Below are 17144 nucleotides of genomic sequence, written 5' to 3'. Positions count from 1 at the left end.
TATTGCAATAGCAACATTACCTTACTACTATCGGTACTACTAGTACTTTCTAGAGATTCACATATGTAACAACTTAAATAGTTTCTCAGGTTATTTTAACATTATATTTTAATTTATTTATTTTACTTGACAGATAAACAGCTGCCCTTCCATTACAAGATGACATTTTATTACAGGGAAACGGCTTTATTGGGAAAATTAGAACGAAGAAGAATTGGAAGAATTAGAAATGGTTTTATTTTGAAATTATTTGCATTGTTTTATAGCATTTCGAGCGGCGTTTATGGCTAATGTTGTGTGTCTTCAATTAGGAGAATATGCTACAGAAGTCATTTGGAACGAACTCCAATTAAATAAATCCAAATTGAATGTTCATGTTCCTCGCTTTTCATTTTTTTAAATGTAAACTGTAAGATCTGTTGACTTCCGGTCTGCTAGGTTAATCATTTCCGGTGAACCTCTTCTAGCAGGTCTCCTCATTGTAATGGTGGAGCCTTTTTGATATTTACAGGAAATAAAAATTACTCATAAGGTAGGTTTATTATTCATAGACATAACTATTGTTCTGTGGTTAAAAAATATTGGTTACATTCGTCATCAAAATTCCCAAAAATACGTTAGAGTCGAAAATTGGAATTTGCTTTGTTTTTAGCATACAAATAAACGCTCTGAAGCTCAAAAGAAAGAAGCTTTTGATCAAATTAGAGGCTTTATCAGTAGTTAATTTGACGAATCTTATTACTTTAAAGAAATAATTTGGGTGCAAAAGCTTTCTGAACTTGTATGAGTGGATCATCGATCGTCTGTAGATGTTAGCTGTTAGCATAGTAACCTAAATAGTTAAGCTGGCAAAGTAGGTCAGAATGATGTAGCTGCTTTGGCGCTGTTTTCTTTGTTTTTTTGTGTAGTTTTCTTTAAAGAAAAACACATTTGCACTTAATTTGAACAAAAGAATAGTTTTTTTCTGAATAATATTCGCCTCATGTTCGGGGAAATGTTTGTGTCCAAGTACTCTAAATCTAATCCACCCCGCCCTCAAAGCCAAAACATTTTTGATCAAAAAAGTAGTCTTTGTTTAATTAATTGCCTAAATTTTTTTTTCTTAATTTTTTGATAAGTCAACTTGCCTACATTTCTTATCTTTTGTTTCATCATTTTGCTTTTATTTTGGGCAATTTTGAAGGAACATGTCAGGCATACTTCTCATGGCTGCGTTTGCTCTTTAGGTTAGTTTGTATTTTTATGGTATTGTTTGATTTGAATTTTTAGAAAATTTACATGTTGGTACCTAACATGTATAGCTGTCTAAATAAAATATTTAACCAGTATTTAAAAACTATTATTTTCCACATCAATCTTATGCAGGTATTATAATGTTTCTCTTAATTAAATTTATCTTTAGCGTTTTGATCCATTTTTTAAAATAATTGTTTCTAAGCGTTTATTTTTTAAGAAAACAAACAAACATCCAGTTAATATTTGTAGACAGAAGGGAAATGGCGGAGAGAATGGCAGACGTACAAGAAGACCCACCAGCTGGCGAAGACGATAACGATTCGGACGGAGATGAAGAGGACAGATTGTTTGTTTGGATGGTGAACAACGACAATCCGGATGAAGACGAGGAAGACGAGGAGGAGGAAGTGGAGGAGGAACAGTTAGAAACTGAAGGGTCTGAGACTTTTGAGCTGGATGCCCCAGCTGAGCGCAGCGGGCACGTCGCCGTGGTCGATGGAAACGTCATGTATGTGTGGGGAGGGTACAAGGTGCGTCCTGCAGTTCAGTTTTCTCTAAACTTACAGCCTTTTAAAAAAATTCCTCAAAAACAGTCGTATGTCTTTTGTCTCTGCAAGAATGCTCAGACCCACGGGTTCTTTGACTTATACTTGCCTAGAAATGAGATCTGGACTTACAATATGGAATCAGGAGTCTGGTAAGAGCATTGGATTACACCGTTTCCAACATTACATGTGCTGTTTACGTGCCCAACAACAATAAAAATGTGTTAATTATAGGAAAAAACACGTAGCTGGAGGAAATTTACACACCTCGATGTCTGGAAGCTGTGGCGTGTGTGTCGACGGCATTCTCTACCTTTTTGGTGGCCATCATGCCAGAGGAAACACAAACAGGGTGAGACTTTTGGGTTGCAGAAGTTAAGTCATCATTTATTGTCTTCAAAATGACTTTTTTTTCCCACATTTGTATCATATTTTTAACTTTGTACTTGGCAGATCTACCGCCTGTCCTTAAGAGCTACTACTCTGGTGTGGGAGGAAATGAAAGAGCTTAAAGGACTTCCTCCATCATCCAAGGACAAGCTCGGATGCTGGGTTCACAGGAACAGGTCAGACATTTTTCAGGGAAACTTGAATTTCCAAATCTAATTTTAATACCTTAAAGGTTTATTAAATTTGAAATGAATGTCCTAAATTAGATTTAAAGAAAGGTTTTAACTGCATTTGAGAAAAAAAGAGCACCGTCCTCTCACTCGTTTCCACCCCACAACATTTAAATGGAAAGAAGGAACCAATTATCACAAACTTTGAAGTTTCCAATGATCAAAGAACACCAACAGGTCAAATTTAAAATGACCTCGGCTGGAAAAGTTTTAGACTGCCTGCACCTTTTACCACAGAACGGCTGTGAAATGAGCTTTACATTTTGTTGAAAGTCGCCCTAAATGATCTATGATCTTAAATCTAACGTGTAAAACCAGCTGGAGCCTGTTTCTTAATTCTAAAAAATAAAACTAACATCTGACCTTCTGTGTCAATCAGGAAATATGTTGGCCACCACACAAACCCAGACTCCTTTTGTAAGACATTTTAACCTAAATCTATTTGATTTTTTTTGTCCAGATTGGTCTTCTTTGGCGGTTATGGCTATGCTCCTCAGGGATCTCATCGAGGGACTTTTGAATACGATGAATCCTCCTCTCTTGGGGTCAGTTAAAAACATTATATTCTGATTTAAGTTGGTTTTTCTCTGTTTATTCAGTTTTCTTTTAGCTTTATTTACCAAAAAATATATGTATTTTTTTAGTTCATTCACGTAGTTGAAGTTCACAAAAAGTCAGCTTTGGCCTTTTTACAGAAAAAGAGGCTTGAGAATAACATTCTAACTATAGTATAACTAACTACTACTTTAATTATCACGTTTATGTTGTGTCTAAATCCCATTCATGAAAACTTGCAATTGTATTTAGATCATATCAAAAATAACTGTTGAACTATGATGAAAAACGTAGATTGCATGAAAGTACTTTAAGGGAAAGAAGTGTCATTTCATTTCTTCTTTTCCAGTATGACAGCCCTGGGCGAGGCTGGAACAACCACATCCACGTCTTGGATCTGGAGACGTTGTCGTGGAGCCAGCCCATAACCCACGTAAAAAACACACGGAATCCACTTCACGTACACATTCATCTACATGGAGGAAGGTTTTTTTGACATTCTAAAATGAAAATACTCACTGTTGTTGTGTAGGGTAACACCCCGTCACCCAGAGCAGCTCATGCCTGTGCTACAGTTGGTAACCGTGGTTACGTGTTCGGCGGACGCTTTAAGGTGAGAAGCAGGAATAGGAAACATAACATCTGAATTTTACATTCTTAAGGTAAGAAAGTAAAAACAGAATTCTTTGCTGATTCGTCGTCTTTTATTTGCAGATGCACAGACTGAACGACCTTTACTACATTGACCTCGACACATGGGAGTGGCATGAGATGCAAGTGCCAAACCTTTCTTATGTTTCAGTGAAGATGCCCAAAATATGTTTGGTCTGCTGACGTTTCCTACTCTGCAAACCAAAAGACCTAATCTTTATTCTTTTTACTGTTTCTTTTTCAAACATTGCAGAACAACAGCACATTTCTTTTCTTGTTGGTTTGTGTTCAGACAGTAAGAAAAAAGTGTGTGTTTTGCTGCAGGAGTGTCCCCCAGCTCGGCCCCGTGGGACGATCTTGGCATTCCTTCACACCCGTGTCATCCGATCACATCTTTCTATTTGGAGGCTTCACCACAGAAAGGGAGACGCTCAGTGAGTGCGATTGTTACGAAGCTTTACAGGTAAACGTTCACCTGAGCCGGTTTCCACGGAGACGCCCCTGTTCTGTTTCCCAGGTGATGCTTGGCTGTACTGCGTGAGCAAAAACGAATGGAGGCCTTTCAAACACAACCACACAGAGAGCCCCAGGTCATTGTCTCCTCTTTTTATGGCTGTTTATTGATTGGTTTTTCTCTAAATTCATGTACGCTTCTGCGCTTCAGGCTGTGGCACACCGCCTGTTCTGGTCCGGACGGAGAGGTTTTTGTGTTTGGAGGCTGCGCCAACAACCTGTTATCACACCGGAGAGCGGTAAGCCGCCACCTGATTCCTCACAGCCATTTTTATTGTGTTTCCTCACTATTCCTTCTGGATTTTTTTAACAGGCTCACAGCAACGAGTTACTGGTTTTCAGTGTTCAGCCTAAATCGTTAGTTCGGTGAGTCCAAATGGAGCTCCTCACTTTGAATGTGTAAAGCCTTCTTTTGGAGCAAAAAAAACATTTCACCAAACATAAAATGTGATTACTTTTAAATGTAAAGAGTAATTACAATGACATAGCTTCATCTATGTTCTGGATAAGCCAACATTCATTTGTACGTCCCCACTCTTCAGGTTGTGCATGGAGACCATCCTGCAGCACAGGGAACACTTGTCGTCTTACTGGGACTGCTTACCCAAACATCTTTTGTACAGCCTGAAGCAGAGAATGTCCCGCGTCAACACTTTGGGATCCTAACGGCCTTGAGAACGACGTTGTAGGGAAAAAAAGCAGGCAGCCCTTCAACTGCGGGAGTTAAACCAGTATTGGAAAAATGGACAGATTTTTCCCTTTGAAAAGCAAAATTCCAATCTAAATTTCCTCTCAACTCAATAGTGACGAAACAGTTTGTATGTCATAAAGTCACTAGTGATGTTTTGTCTGAGATGATACACTACCACACTCGAAATTTTTTTTTGTACTTCTTTTAACATCTAAGCAACAATTGGCAGTGAACACAGTCAGTTATGTTTCTGAAAATCACCAGCACACCTCCCAAGATCTTCCCAAATGCTAAACATTTGGAGTCAAATGGCTAAATCAACGCAATAAACGTCTCGATTTGAAACGGACCGCAGCACAGCAAAGGTTCAGGTGCTGTTTGTCACTTTTTTATTTTATTTAGTAGGTTTTTTCAAAATGGGAAATCTGTTTTTTTGTGGAAGATAGGATACAGCAAGCATCCCACGATGCTCTGAGTTTAGTTTTTGTTCCCAGTTTTCTTGGCTAAACTTTGTTCAGTTCAGTTCTCTGTATATATGAAAACAATCTGTCACAATAGTTTTAGGTTTTGGTTTGTCCATGTTTGGAAAAGCTTGTTTTCAGATTGACTAAAGTGGTGACAGAATTCAAACTATTATCCTACTGAGAACCAACTACTCTCAAAAACACATTGTTGTCTACTTTTTTGTATAAATGTATTTATGGTTGTGTGGAAGTGATAGTTCTCTGTTCCTTTAAATTTAATCAGTGTAATTCCATACATTGGGTGTGGTCTCACTTTGCACTGAAACGCCTCTCAGTAAAGCTTTGTTTTTGTACTTTCCTTGTTTGCACAACTTTACAGAGGTTTTATTTTGTAATTGCATTCTGTCATTTTTACTTTGTATGAGTAAACAAAAGCAGTTCAAATCAAAGATCCTTGTCTTTATTTTTTTTTTTCTCATGAAAAATAATCAACTTTTAAAGTAAAAGAAGTCGTTTAGAACTGTTGCAGTTCTGCTGAGGAGCCTCGGAATTTTGATTTACAGATACAGAAAAGTCGTTTGTGTTCCTGAATCTCTTATTTCTTCTTAGCAGCCTGCAGGTTTGGAGCTGAAACTTTCACTTTTCCCGGCATGTTTCTGGACAGGTCTCCATCCTGCAACATAGAAGACAAACATTCAACGTCTTTGTAGACGAGATGTTCTCTCATCTGAGATCTGAGTAAGCTTTGGTCGTGTGATGTACTTTTTCAAGCCATCCAGTCTTCACAAAAATCCACATTTGTTGTATTTTTCTTACCTTGACACTTCGGAGCAAATCTTTTTCTCTCTGTGAGGCGTCTTTGGCTTTCATAAAACTTAAAACTGCAGTTCGAGCAGCTTGAAGAAGCAAAAAACATCAAATCAAAATGACTTAAACATCTTTTGAGTTGGATTTTGGAGGATCATTAAAATGGACATTTACCTTTGCCTTTCTTCTGAGAACCTGGCGTCAGTTTGACTTTGTGCCTGTGGAGAGCATGGAGTCATTAGCCTACCAACCCTTTGGGTTCTACAAAACCATCGCTGCACATACTTGTAGTTTGAGAGGGCCGTGTACGGAGCGCAGACGGGCACGGCAAAGAGCAGCACATCTTCACAGTGAGGCTGGCCCGTCAGAGACGTCAGCAGATTTTCCGCTTCCTGAAACCCAAAAATTCTGTTTTATTCAACAAAAACTTTTTATAAACATATTTATATTTTAACAGACAAACTCACCTCTACTCCTGGGTTGTCCTGATCTATATCATCCTCCTGGAAGAAGAAAAAAAAACAGCTTCATTCTAGTCATTCAAACCACATCATGGACACTTTTACATCGATAGGTGTAAATAAATGCACTTTTCTTCTTCTGTGTACGTCTTAACTCTACATGGATGTCAGCTAAGCTACCTTGTCCTCTTGATCTGCAGCAGCTCCATCCTCTCCAGGCGGCTTCTCCTCCAACACTTCCACACCTCCTGTCTGTTCAGGCTTCTTCTCCGCAGATCCTTTTGGTTGCCGTTTCTGAGGCGCCGGTTTCCTGACGGGATCTTCTTTTCCCTTCCCCTTCTTTGCCTTCTTCCCCTTATCCTTCTCATCCTTGACGGGACCAGCTGACTAAAAAGCGGGAGAGAGCAGAGCTGGTTTTCTCTGTGGCTCGCTTCATTTCAGTCAAATTTCATCGGCTTTCCAAGAACATGGTTAAAAAGTAAAACAGAGTTTAAAAAAATCCCAGTTAGACATAGTTTCTGACCCCAAGCAGCTGCATCATCAGTTCTCTGTCCTCTTCATCCTGGTCTTTGTATTTCTCCTTCATCTTCTTCAGTTTGTTCTGCAGCAGTAAACACAGAGCTACTATCAACACAGTTCAGAAGAAAAGAGAGACACTCTTGACAGAAAGAAAATAAATCCATATCAAAGTGACCTTGACTTAAAAAAAAGGTTTTGATTCATCAAATACAATCATCGATTTTACTTTAAAAAAAAAAAGTTTTATTCTTTTTAGATAAGAAACAGCTCCCAGGTTCAGTTTTCTTACGGTTGGGAATTTTACTTCCATGTTTGTTCAGTTTACAGCGTATTCTTCGTTACCAAATTGAAGGAAAATTTGAAAAAATACGTCAATGTGGAATCAATTCAGGGTCTTAGGCAGTGATAATCAGCCCTACTCACATTCAAGACTAAAGATATACATTTCTGTTCTTGATCACTATTATTTTTTTTACTAATTCATGTCTTTTTTTAGTTTAATTTAAATGTATTTGCCCATGTTTTATTCTTAATTGTAAAGCACTTGGAGTTGCTCAAAGTTTTTATAAAAAATATTTGCTCGGATAAATAATCCCTCCAGGATCATCCTGAAAACTATTTTTGACAAGATCACAAGTTTTACAAATTTCAGTTTTGATTTCACTTTTTCTGCTTACATTGGAATAAATAAACAGAAATTATTTTGTGAGATCCCATCATGTTTTCCTTTTTCACAATAAAAAATATAAAACCTACCACAGTATTAACCTTTTTTTTCCCCCATAAAATACATCAAACTGAAACTCTGAATATCTAAATAGGAAATATCTAAAACTATGTTTTAAAAGACTTTGGGGTCAGATGTCCAACCTTCTGTCCTCTCTTCAGGGGGGGCTGTGAGGGCCCCCCTCCACTTTTAGGCCCCTGATCCAAAACCGGCCCAGCAGATGAAGTCTCGGTCTTCTCCTCGACATCGGACCCCTCTTGTTTCTGCTTCATCTTTTTGTCTTCTCTGAATGTTGAGGAGAAACGGTGGAGGATGACGGCTCCCACAAACGGTTTCTTGAGGTCAGAAGGTTCACATTTTGTTCTCAGAACTCACCTCCTCTGCTTGGCAGTCATGTGTTTCTTTCCTTGGGAATCCACTTCAGCCTGACAAGACTTTCACAGAGCGAGTAATAAAGTATGAAACGTAGAAAAAAACTTACAAAAAATAATAACTTCAAAGCCAAACAATGCCACTTACTGCTTTATGTGATGCTTCTGTTTTGAAGCCAGAGTTTTGAGAACTCCTAAAAGAAAGAAAAAATACAAATCAGTTTGAATTCATTCAAATGAGTCCAGTTCCTTCACCTTCAAGGTGACATCTTTACCTGCTGGGCTGTAAATGAGAGAGGGAAATGGTTGTATCTGGAAAGTGGACCTCTTCCCTTTCTTCTTTTTCTTCATCTGTGTTGCTCTCCTCCGACTCCATCGCTCCCGTGTCTGCAGCAGGCTCCTCACATTTCTCCTCTTCTTCTCCTTCCACTGTAATCTTTGCTTTTGTCTCGTTTTCCTCTTCCGGTGTCTGACCGTCTCCTGCTTTTTCTTCAGTCGCATCCTCACTGCTGCTATCGTCTCCTACTGGGACAACAGAGACGGTCTTCTTTTTTCGGCTCTTCTCGGACACTAAACCCAAGCGTTTAGCCGTTTTACCCATCAGCTCCTCTCCTTCCTCTAAAAGCTCGGCCGTTCTCGACGTGACGTCGTCCATCTCCTCTTCGACGCTTTTCACCTTCCGCTCGCCTCTGTGACGGAACACACTCTGCTCCTCTACCTGTAAAAAAACACAAGAGAGATTGAAAACAAAACAAAAAACTTTGGATCATTACACATTTCAGATGTGCTCACAGCAAACCTTAAAAAGGAACCCAAAGCCCATGATCAGGTAGGACGGGGGCAGAAAGTTTTTCTTCCCTAGAGAGTTAAAAAAAGAACTTTAATCCACGAACAGGAGATCAATTCCAATGAAAATTGTGGTTTGAACATGTTCTTGTGGCATTTTTCTGATGAGGGAGGACATATATGAACACAAATAAGCCGGAAATTGAATTTACAAGTATTTCTTTAATCAAATCGGGAGCAGACAGGAAAAAAAAAGGATTGCATTTGTTACGTTGCTCTGAGCTCTCAGAAACAGGGAGAGGAATTTCTAATGAACTACTGCCGCTCTGCAGAAACTATGTTCTAGAAAAGAACACAAGTTTGGGGATTTTTGCTTAAAAACAACATCATCATAATGAAAAGACCAGTTGGAATGGTTGGAAAAAAAAACAAAAGATGCTTGGAGCTGGTCTTAAAAATGTGTGGTTGCATTTTATTAACAATGAAAGCTGGTTTATTGTACCTCGAATCATGAAACTTCCAGTGGTCAGATACTCTCCAGTGGGGGCGGTTTTGGATACCTAAAAAAATACACAACATTTTCAGTTAAAGATATTTTTAAAAAAAAACAGGATTTCCTCTTTACAACAGACTTTTTTGGGTCAGTTTCCGGACTCAGAAGCCGAACAATTGATCACATGTAGAGCAAAGTAAAGTTTCTCTAAAATCTGGATTTGATTTGTAAAGATCCCAGCGTTTCAAACAAGAATTAACATATTTCAATTCAAATGTAATATAAACTAATAATTAGATGAACTTTTAATTACCGGTAGTTCATAACTTCCTACACATGAAAAATGATTATGAGTTTTTGTTTTGAGCATAAATTAATCAAAAATGCAGAATCTCAGCAGCATCAGTAAAGCTAAAATATGGTATCATCTGCGTAAACAGATTTGACAATTATTTAAGATAATTTTAATGAGAATAAGGATTTGGTCTTTTTTTGAGAGAGATCTTTAAAAAATTAAATAAACAAAGTTTGATATTTTATGCATAATAAATAGAATGGGAATCTAAAGGTAATTTAAAAAATTTCATTTTTAAACAAACAAACTTCATATGTTTAGATTTGGGTTTTTTAAATGAATTATTCTGATGTTTCACGTCATCTCTAAGGGCCTCACCTGATGATGGTGAACCCACCAAGCGCTGGTGATTATTTTGGCGTCCCAGGCGGCGCTGTAGCACACGGCCATAGTGCCAGCTTCTGTCAGAGTACGAGGGGGAATGGGGTCCCCTATAAAAAAATTTAAAAAAAAAAAGAGGCCAGGGTGACTTAGTTTGACCAAATGCAGCCAAGCCTGTTTAAACAGCTGTTTACCTGAAGGGTTTTTGATAACACAACTGGTTGCTCCATGCAGATCAGCGTGAACGTAGATATCTCCTGACGAGGCAAACGCACAACAGATAAATGAAACAGCTTTTTAAGAGTTCAATGATTCAACAGAAGCTGGTCATACCTGCTCGAAGGTAACGTTTAACGATAATCTCGTTCTGCTGCTGGTCTCTTCCTGCGATGACCAGATAATTCTCAGCGCTGATGAACCAAAGGAACTTCTCAAACCTGCCAAAAGAAGGAGGAAAGTAAAAAAAAAACAGCTCAGAATAACTGATGGAGAGGCTCTACAACAACCGTGTCTGTTTCTTACCAGTACACCTTCCTGGCTTTTTGAATTGTGGTCACCGTTTGGACTTCTTTCAGAGTTTTCTGTGTTTTCTTCTCTGCAGATTTCATAGCCTGAAACAGAAAAGCTTCCATTTATGAACAAAAATCTAATAAATCACATTATTTATGAAAGACAGCAGTTTGGGCTTAAACATGGATGAAAATATCTTCATCACCTTATCAGCAGCTTCGAGGGTTTTCTGTTGCTTCTTTTCTGCAGAGCGCTTGTGGTCATAGTATCTAAAAACAGCATCATTGCAAGCTTGAACATATTAGTGTGACAAAAAAATAAAACATCAGATCCATTACAGGCTTTTATTTTAAGGAGCATGAAAAATCAAAGCAGAAAGGCTGGACGTATTTTCACATAAAAGCAAAAGAAAAACAAAAATGTATGAATATTTTTAATTATAAAATAAACAACATGATATAAACATAGGGTTTTAGAAAAAAAATACTAAGTCCTTAAAAAAAAAAAAAAGTTTTTGCAATGGATTCTTAGGCTCTAATTAAAAGTTAAAAATGTACATTAGTTAAGGAAATTTAAATTCGATACGAACAAACAAAAAAATAAATTCACAGATGCATAATATAAATAAATCTTTGCATATAAAATGTGAAGGTTGGAAAAGCTGCACAGAACTTCACAGTAAATCACAGATTTCCCTTCACTGCACGTTAAACTTACTTTTTGGCGTTGGCGTAAGCCGACAGGCCCAGATCCACATCCACTAACATGGGCTTGTTCCGCTGCAGCTTCTTCTTCTGACCTTTGTCCCGGTTCTTGTTTTTCTTCCCTTTCTCTTCCACTGCGTCCTTCATCTCCTCGTCTTCCTGCTCCTCCTCAGAAATGTAAGGATTCCTGGGAGCAAAAGGCAAACCAGGGCAGTGGTGCGAATGCCACTTCCATCTGACGCCTCTTTCTTTAAAAAGCAGCCTCTTACTTTAGAAGCATGGTGATGTGATTGCTGTGCAGCTTCAGCTCCTTGATGGCGCACGCCACTGGGTCCCCGGCGGCCTGCGCTTCCTTTACAATATGGCCAATTTCCGCCCAGTCCACCTGGTTGGCCAGCGCGCTGCGGACTACCTGCAGCGCCCTCTCTACCACAGCCAGATTTATCTCCACAAGCTCCCCCTTTAGTCTGTCGACCTCCTGCGACGCACAGCAGGAGTCCTGTTAGTCTGACAAACGAGAGTGTGGAAGTGCTGCAGCGAAGAAAGCGGCGTGGTTGCTAACCTGTGCTTGGTGCAAAGCTTCCAGCCTTTGTTCGTGGTCCTTCTTCACATTTTCGAGCTTCTTCAAGGCTTGCTTCTCCTGCTGCAAGGCCTTCATGTCAATCTTCTGACCCTCCATCTTTGAAAAGAACTCATCCACCGCCTGCATAAATAAATAGCAATCCTGCAATGTGGATTTCTCCCCCAAAAAAACATCAGTAAGATGCCTTTAGAGTTACCTTGTTAAAAGAATCCAACTCCAAAAATGGGCTTTTTGCATGCTGGACAAAGAGGAATGGATGAAACTCATCATATCTGTTGGAAGACATCAAAGAAATGAAGCCAGAAAATTTGAATTTGGAGAAAGTCCTTAAGCAAGACTTCTTCTTTCTCTTTCGGCTTTTCCCATCAGGGGTCGCCACAGCGAATCATCCTTTTCCACCTCACTCTATCATGAACATCTTCTACCCTAACATTAGCCAACTTCATGTCCTCTGTTAAGACATCCATATATCTCCTCTTTGGCCGTCCTCTTGCCCTCCTGCCAGGCACCTCCATCTCCAACATCCTTTTACCAATATATCCACTATCCCTCCTCTGAACATGTCCAAACCATCTCAGTCTGGCTTCTCTGACTTTGTCGCTAACACAGGCAACATGAGCCGTCCCTCTGATGTACTCGTTCCTTATCCTGTCTAACCTGGTCACTCCTAAGGAGAACCTCAACATCTTCATCTCTGCTACCTCCATCTCAGCCTCTTGTCTCTGTCTCACTGCTACCATCTCTAACCCATAGAGCAGAGCTGGTCTCACCACTGTCTTGTACACCTTTCCTTTGAGTCTTGCTGACACTCTTCTGTCACACAACACTCCTGACACTTTCCTCCAACCGCTCCAACCTGCCTGCACTCGCCTCTTCACCTCTTTTCCACACTCCCCATCACACTGAACTGTTGACCCCAAGTATTTAAACTCCTGCACCTTCTTCACCTCAGCCCCCTGTAACATAACGCTTCTACCTTGATCCCTCTCGTTCAGACACATGTATTCTGTCTTACTACGACTGACCTTCATGCCTCTTCTTTCCAGAGCAAACCTCCACCTCTCTAGCTGTTCCTCCACCTGCTCTCTACTCTCACTGCAAATTACAATGTCATCCGCAAACATCATTGTCCAGGGAGATTCCTGTCTTACCTCGTCTGTCAGCCTGTCCATCAGCATAGCAAACAAAAAAGGACTCAAAGCTGATCCTTGGTGTAGTCCCACCTCCACCTTGAACTCCTCTGTCTGACCTACAGCACATCTCACCACCGTCATACTTCTCTCATACATGTCCTGAACTACTCTGACATACTTCTCTGCCACTCCAGACGACCTCATACAGTACCACAGCTCCTCCCTCGGCACCCTGTCATACGCCTTCTCTAAATCTACGAACACACAATGCAGCTCCTTCTGACCTTCTCTGTACTTTTCCATCAACATTCTCAAAGCAAAGTCCTTAAGCAAGACATACGTGAGTAATTCCTCTGCAGGTTTCCCTGGAGCTACGCTTGGTTTCTTTTCGCTCTTTTGAATGATGAAGCCCTAAATACAACAAAAGAAATGATGAATGCAGCAGAGGTCAAACAGAATGTGACACACAAGAATTCTTCATTTACTTTGCCGTTAAAGTTCTCCGTTTTTTCCATGTAACTTTCTGCGATCTGCAGCGCTTCCCGGATTTTAGGGGCAACTAAAAGACAAATGTTGTCAATAGAATATTTTTAAACTAAACTTTTAAATGAAAGGGGAAAAGTGATGCAGTGTTTCACCTTCAGCAGCGTTTTCTTGACTGTCGACTTTAATGGAGCCCGGCAGTCCAGCTTCTATGAAACTGTGTTCTATCAGAGTGGCTCCGTAAGCTGAAGACATTTTTAAAAGGAGACACATTTTGTTTTTACCTTTTTACACAATAAAATGACTACAATTAAAGTAATTTAAAAAATACTTCTAAGTAGTGGTCATTACTTCGTTTGCTTCAAACCTTACAAGTCTGACTAACCTGCGAGTGAATCAAACATATATGACATATATAATAGATGTAAATTTCTTCAAATCTCTCAGGAAATAAGTGACGAATTTTATAGGAACACCCTAAATCAGATCTGCTGTCTCTCTCTGCATTCTCCTAGCATTTTTACTTTATTCAGGTGTTTTTTGGTGAATTTTTCACATTTCTGGTCATTGTCTAAAACTTATAAATTACCGTAATTTCATCAGCATAAGCCCAACAAGTTGCTGCCTTTACTTTTTATGAAAATTATAAATGAACCATCATATTTGCTTTTATGGTTCAAACCAACAGCCTCAACTAGTAAGATGTTACTTTACAATGATTTATTTGATTATAAAATGCTGGTTTTAGCTTCTTAGAATTTTTGATTAAAACACTTTACCTTTTTTTGTTTTTAAGAATAGTATGAGTATTTTATAGAGAAGTAAAGAACATCCAGAAATGTATTATTTTAGATATTTAATACTCAGTTTTTTATTCTTGTATTTCTTGAAGAAATAAGACTAAAACTTTATTGGTAGCTCAACTGGCTACAGAAGGTGCAGCAAGAAGGACGAAGAATCCCAAGTTCTATTTAAACTGGATGAGTTATTAGGATTACTTTAAGATAAGTCGCATTTATTAAACCTGAGAGGCTTTTGATGCCCCTGATCTTTAAAATTGTTTTTCCTTATTTGCATCTAGTATGATCAATATAAAATTGGTGATTGTCCCACATTACAAACATTCTTTCTTTTTTTTGAGAAAAGCAATAAACTACTCTGTTTATGGCATTGCGTTACAGGGACATGGAGTTCTACCTCGTATGTTAAGCACCTGAAAAACTAGGGATGTATTCTCACGATTCTGCTAAAGACATGAAACCACAGGTTGAACGACGCTGGCTTCACGGATACTTACAAAGGTGAGGATTCAAGATTCTTTTCACTTGCTCTCCTTTTGGTGCTTTGCTCAGTATTTCAGTAAGTCTGGAGATAAAAAGAAAAAAAACTCATTTTCAGCCAGGAGAAACGTCCACTAGGTTATAAAGAATGCACATTATTATCAACAGTTTAAAGCAAATGTAAAGGTGTGGTTACTGCTCCAGGCTGATGAGAGGTTCAGGGGATCTGGCATTCTCCACCGGGTAGCGTTCTCTCACGGCGATCTTCACATCCTCTGCTTCTGCGTTGCGAAACCTCAGCAGGTTTAAAATCGTGTATTCGTGATCTGCAAGGATGATGTTACCCTGAAAACAATCACATGCAGGATTATAGTTTGAACGAATATTACTATTATCTAATCAGAACTGGATGTGACAACAAAAAAGTAGTGTTATTGTGTGTTTAATTGAAGTAGGTGCAATTCTCTGACCCGGTCATACAGTTCAACAATCAAGTGGTAGGCAGCCTCGTCTGAGCCAAACTGCATGTCAACAATCCTGTCAATGCCAAGCTGCTTTATGTGGGTCAGTCTGCGCGTCTTCAGGTGTTTTCGACACTGTGGAAACACATTAGTGCAAGTTAAAAAAAAAAACGAAAAAAAGCCATGTCTATTAATCTGTAGAAAAGGATTATTAAAGAGCCACGCTGAAGAAAGTTGTGTTTTTGGAGTTTTCTGAGGATTGAGGACATATATTAAAAAGGTTTAAATTGCACTTCTGAGTATTTCTTTATTCAAACTGTTGTGAATCAGGAGCAGAAGTTAGAAAAAGGGCTAATTTGTCACATAAAAAATACACTGGGGAGGCCACAAGCTCCCTGCTCTGCTCCATTCTGATGCATAGACTTGTAGACGACTAGATCCACGTACTTCTTTGCTTTCCTCGTCCAAGCTGGTATTTGGCTCAAAACTGTACAGTAGGATAGCTCCAATATTGCTCGGCATTTTTGTTGCACCGCTAATGTTAGGTCGAAAAGCAGGAGAGTGTAAACAAAGAGCTCTCAGCAACTGGGAGAGGATGGGGCGGCATGGTTCCTCTGTGGCAGCAGTTCCACCTACAACTTTGAGGCGAGTTTCTAATGAAATACTGCCGTTCTGCGCAAACTTTTTTTTAACATTTAGACTAAAACCAGGATAATTATAGTTAAAAGACCACTGGGAACGCTTTAAAAACAGATTCAAAGACGATCAGAGTAATGAGTGTACCTGGACTGTTATACATAGTTAATACCTAAAGAAAGAAAAAAATTCTGATTTTAATTCAGTTTCTTACTTTCATTGCAAATCCCGAAGGCATCATGTTCTTGGGCCATTCGAAGTCTGTGGAATGAATACGGATGCCAGACTCAACCAGCAGAACAGCTTTGCTATCAGGCCTGAGAAGACAACACAACAAAAAGTAGTCTATCGATATGAACTACAAGTAAATACAAGTTAAGTCTATACTTAAAGTGAGCCACTATATTTGCCGTTGTAAACTTAAAATGTTCCAGTTTAGTCTAAAAACACATTTCCTATAATTCCTACACTACACACACATTTTCTAGTATATTTGCTATACTTATACTAAAATTTACTTTTTTTTTTAACTTTGAGTGGACTACTTTTTGCTTAGGGCTGAGCACTATAACCAGAATTATTATCCTTCTGTTTCTAAACGAAGCTTAACTTTCTATCATTATTTCCATGTAAATCAACAGTATTTGTATTGAATTCTAAATTTGATCCAATTTCAATGGGAAGGATAACCACAATTGCAGAAATAACGGTTTTAAATTAAACTTGTTCTTAACCAACAGTTAACCTGAATTAAAATAATTAAACCCGCTGTGTTCTGCGCTAAAATGTGTTACGTTATATTAATCACTCATAATTAAAAACGTAAATAGTTATGGATCAGCAAGTTTTAAACAATCCTTTGCTTACAAACCGTCCTTACTTCTGCAAACGGATGAGATATGTCTTATTGTCGATGTCATACACGTTGTAGACTCTCATTCCGACGTAGCTGCGGAGGGGGGAAGAAACACCCAGACAACCTGTTAAATATGTGCAACCAAACAGCTCGAAGCTAAGATAGCATTAGCTTAGCATGAGACCTGTGTCACCTACTTTGCATTGATCTCGGCAATAGCTGCCCTGATATCCACGGTGGTGAACCGAGTTTTCATGTTGACTTAACTTCCAGCTACAAAGCCCGTAAACTGTAGAATATGATCACATTATCAAAGCAAAACCGCCAATGAAAACAGTATCGAAAAAGAACAACACGCAGGAGTAACCTTTGAGCATGCGCAC

The 17144-nt window shown here is 38.9% G+C and overlaps 2 protein-coding genes across 3 annotated transcripts; one reads left to right on the top strand and one right to left on the bottom strand.

Annotated features, from left to right (window-relative positions):
- The first annotated feature begins 406 nt into the window (after window positions 1-406).
- On the top strand, window positions 407-5724 carry klhdc2 (kelch domain containing 2). The gene is made up of 14 exons (XM_011490207.3): window positions 407-532; window positions 1486-1766; window positions 1854-1933; window positions 2016-2133; window positions 2235-2347; window positions 2862-2946; window positions 3306-3389; window positions 3489-3569; window positions 3671-3729; window positions 3932-4041; window positions 4125-4197; window positions 4272-4359; window positions 4434-4486; window positions 4663-5724. Exons 2-14 carry the CDS (start codon window positions 1497-1499, stop codon window positions 4784-4786), a joined length of 1338 nt encoding a protein of 445 aa, XP_011488509.1. The 5' UTR covers window positions 407-532; window positions 1486-1496; the 3' UTR covers window positions 4787-5724.
- Window positions 5714-17142, bottom strand: nemf (nuclear export mediator factor). 2 transcript variants are annotated; one of them, XM_011490208.2, is made up of 32 exons: window positions 16959-17142; window positions 16786-16854; window positions 16120-16222; window positions 15279-15404; window positions 15005-15153; window positions 14826-14893; window positions 13684-13773; window positions 13531-13604; window positions 13386-13456; window positions 12109-12184; window positions 11892-12032; window positions 11599-11807; window positions 11343-11516; window positions 10831-10894; window positions 10638-10726; window positions 10449-10552; window positions 10310-10372; window positions 10113-10225; window positions 9449-9506; window positions 8960-9018; window positions 8758-8878; window positions 8436-8685; window positions 8309-8354; window positions 8165-8223; window positions 7933-8074; window positions 7067-7144; window positions 6724-6930; window positions 6550-6585; window positions 6368-6474; window positions 6257-6300; window positions 6092-6171; window positions 5714-5948 (listed from the first exon to the last, which is right to left on the bottom strand). In XM_011490208.2, the coding sequence occupies exons 1-32, from the start codon at window positions 17015-17017 to the stop codon at window positions 5871-5873; spliced, it is 3207 nt and encodes a 1068-aa protein (XP_011488510.1). In that variant the 5' UTR covers window positions 17018-17142; the 3' UTR covers window positions 5714-5870. The 2 variants fall into 2 exon arrangements, with proteins under 2 accessions (XP_011488510.1, XP_011488511.1); XM_011490209.2 differs by having other exon boundaries at window positions 5722-5948; window positions 8436-8682.
- Between the last annotated feature and the right edge of the window lie 2 nt (window positions 17143-17144).

This window comes from Oryzias latipes, chromosome 22 (genome assembly GCF_002234675.1).
Source record: "Oryzias latipes chromosome 22, ASM223467v1".
Taxonomy (NCBI): Eukaryota; Metazoa; Chordata; class Actinopteri; order Beloniformes; family Adrianichthyidae; genus Oryzias; species Oryzias latipes.
Note: the sequence above shows the minus strand (reverse complement) of the source record. Positions and strands in the feature narration are given on the sequence as shown.

Bases quoted from the DNA above. Each gene is read 5' to 3' on its own strand.
- klhdc2 (XM_011490207.3), top strand. From the start codon at position 1,497: ATGGCGGAGAGAATGGCAGACGTACAAGAAGACCCACCAGCTGGCGAA. The intron at 2,947-3,305 runs GTCAGTTAAAAA...CTTCTTTTCCAG, and splicing joins ATGAATCCTCCTCTCTTGGG to TATGACAGCCCTGGGCGAGG. The intron at 4,487-4,662 runs GTGAGTCCAAAT...CCCACTCTTCAG, and splicing joins CAGCCTAAATCGTTAGTTCG to GTTGTGCATGGAGACCATCC.
- nemf (XM_011490208.2), bottom strand. From the start codon at position 17,017: ATGAAAACTCGGTTCACCACCGTGGATATCAGGGCAGCTATTGCCGAG. The intron at 15,405-16,119 runs GTAAGAAACTGA...GTGTTTCCACAG, and splicing joins CTTCGGGATTTGCAATGAAA to TGTCGAAAACACCTGAAGAC. The intron at 9,507-10,112 runs GTGAGGCCCTTA...GTATTTTTTTAG, and splicing joins GGTGGGTTCACCATCATCAG to GTATCCAAAACCGCCCCCAC.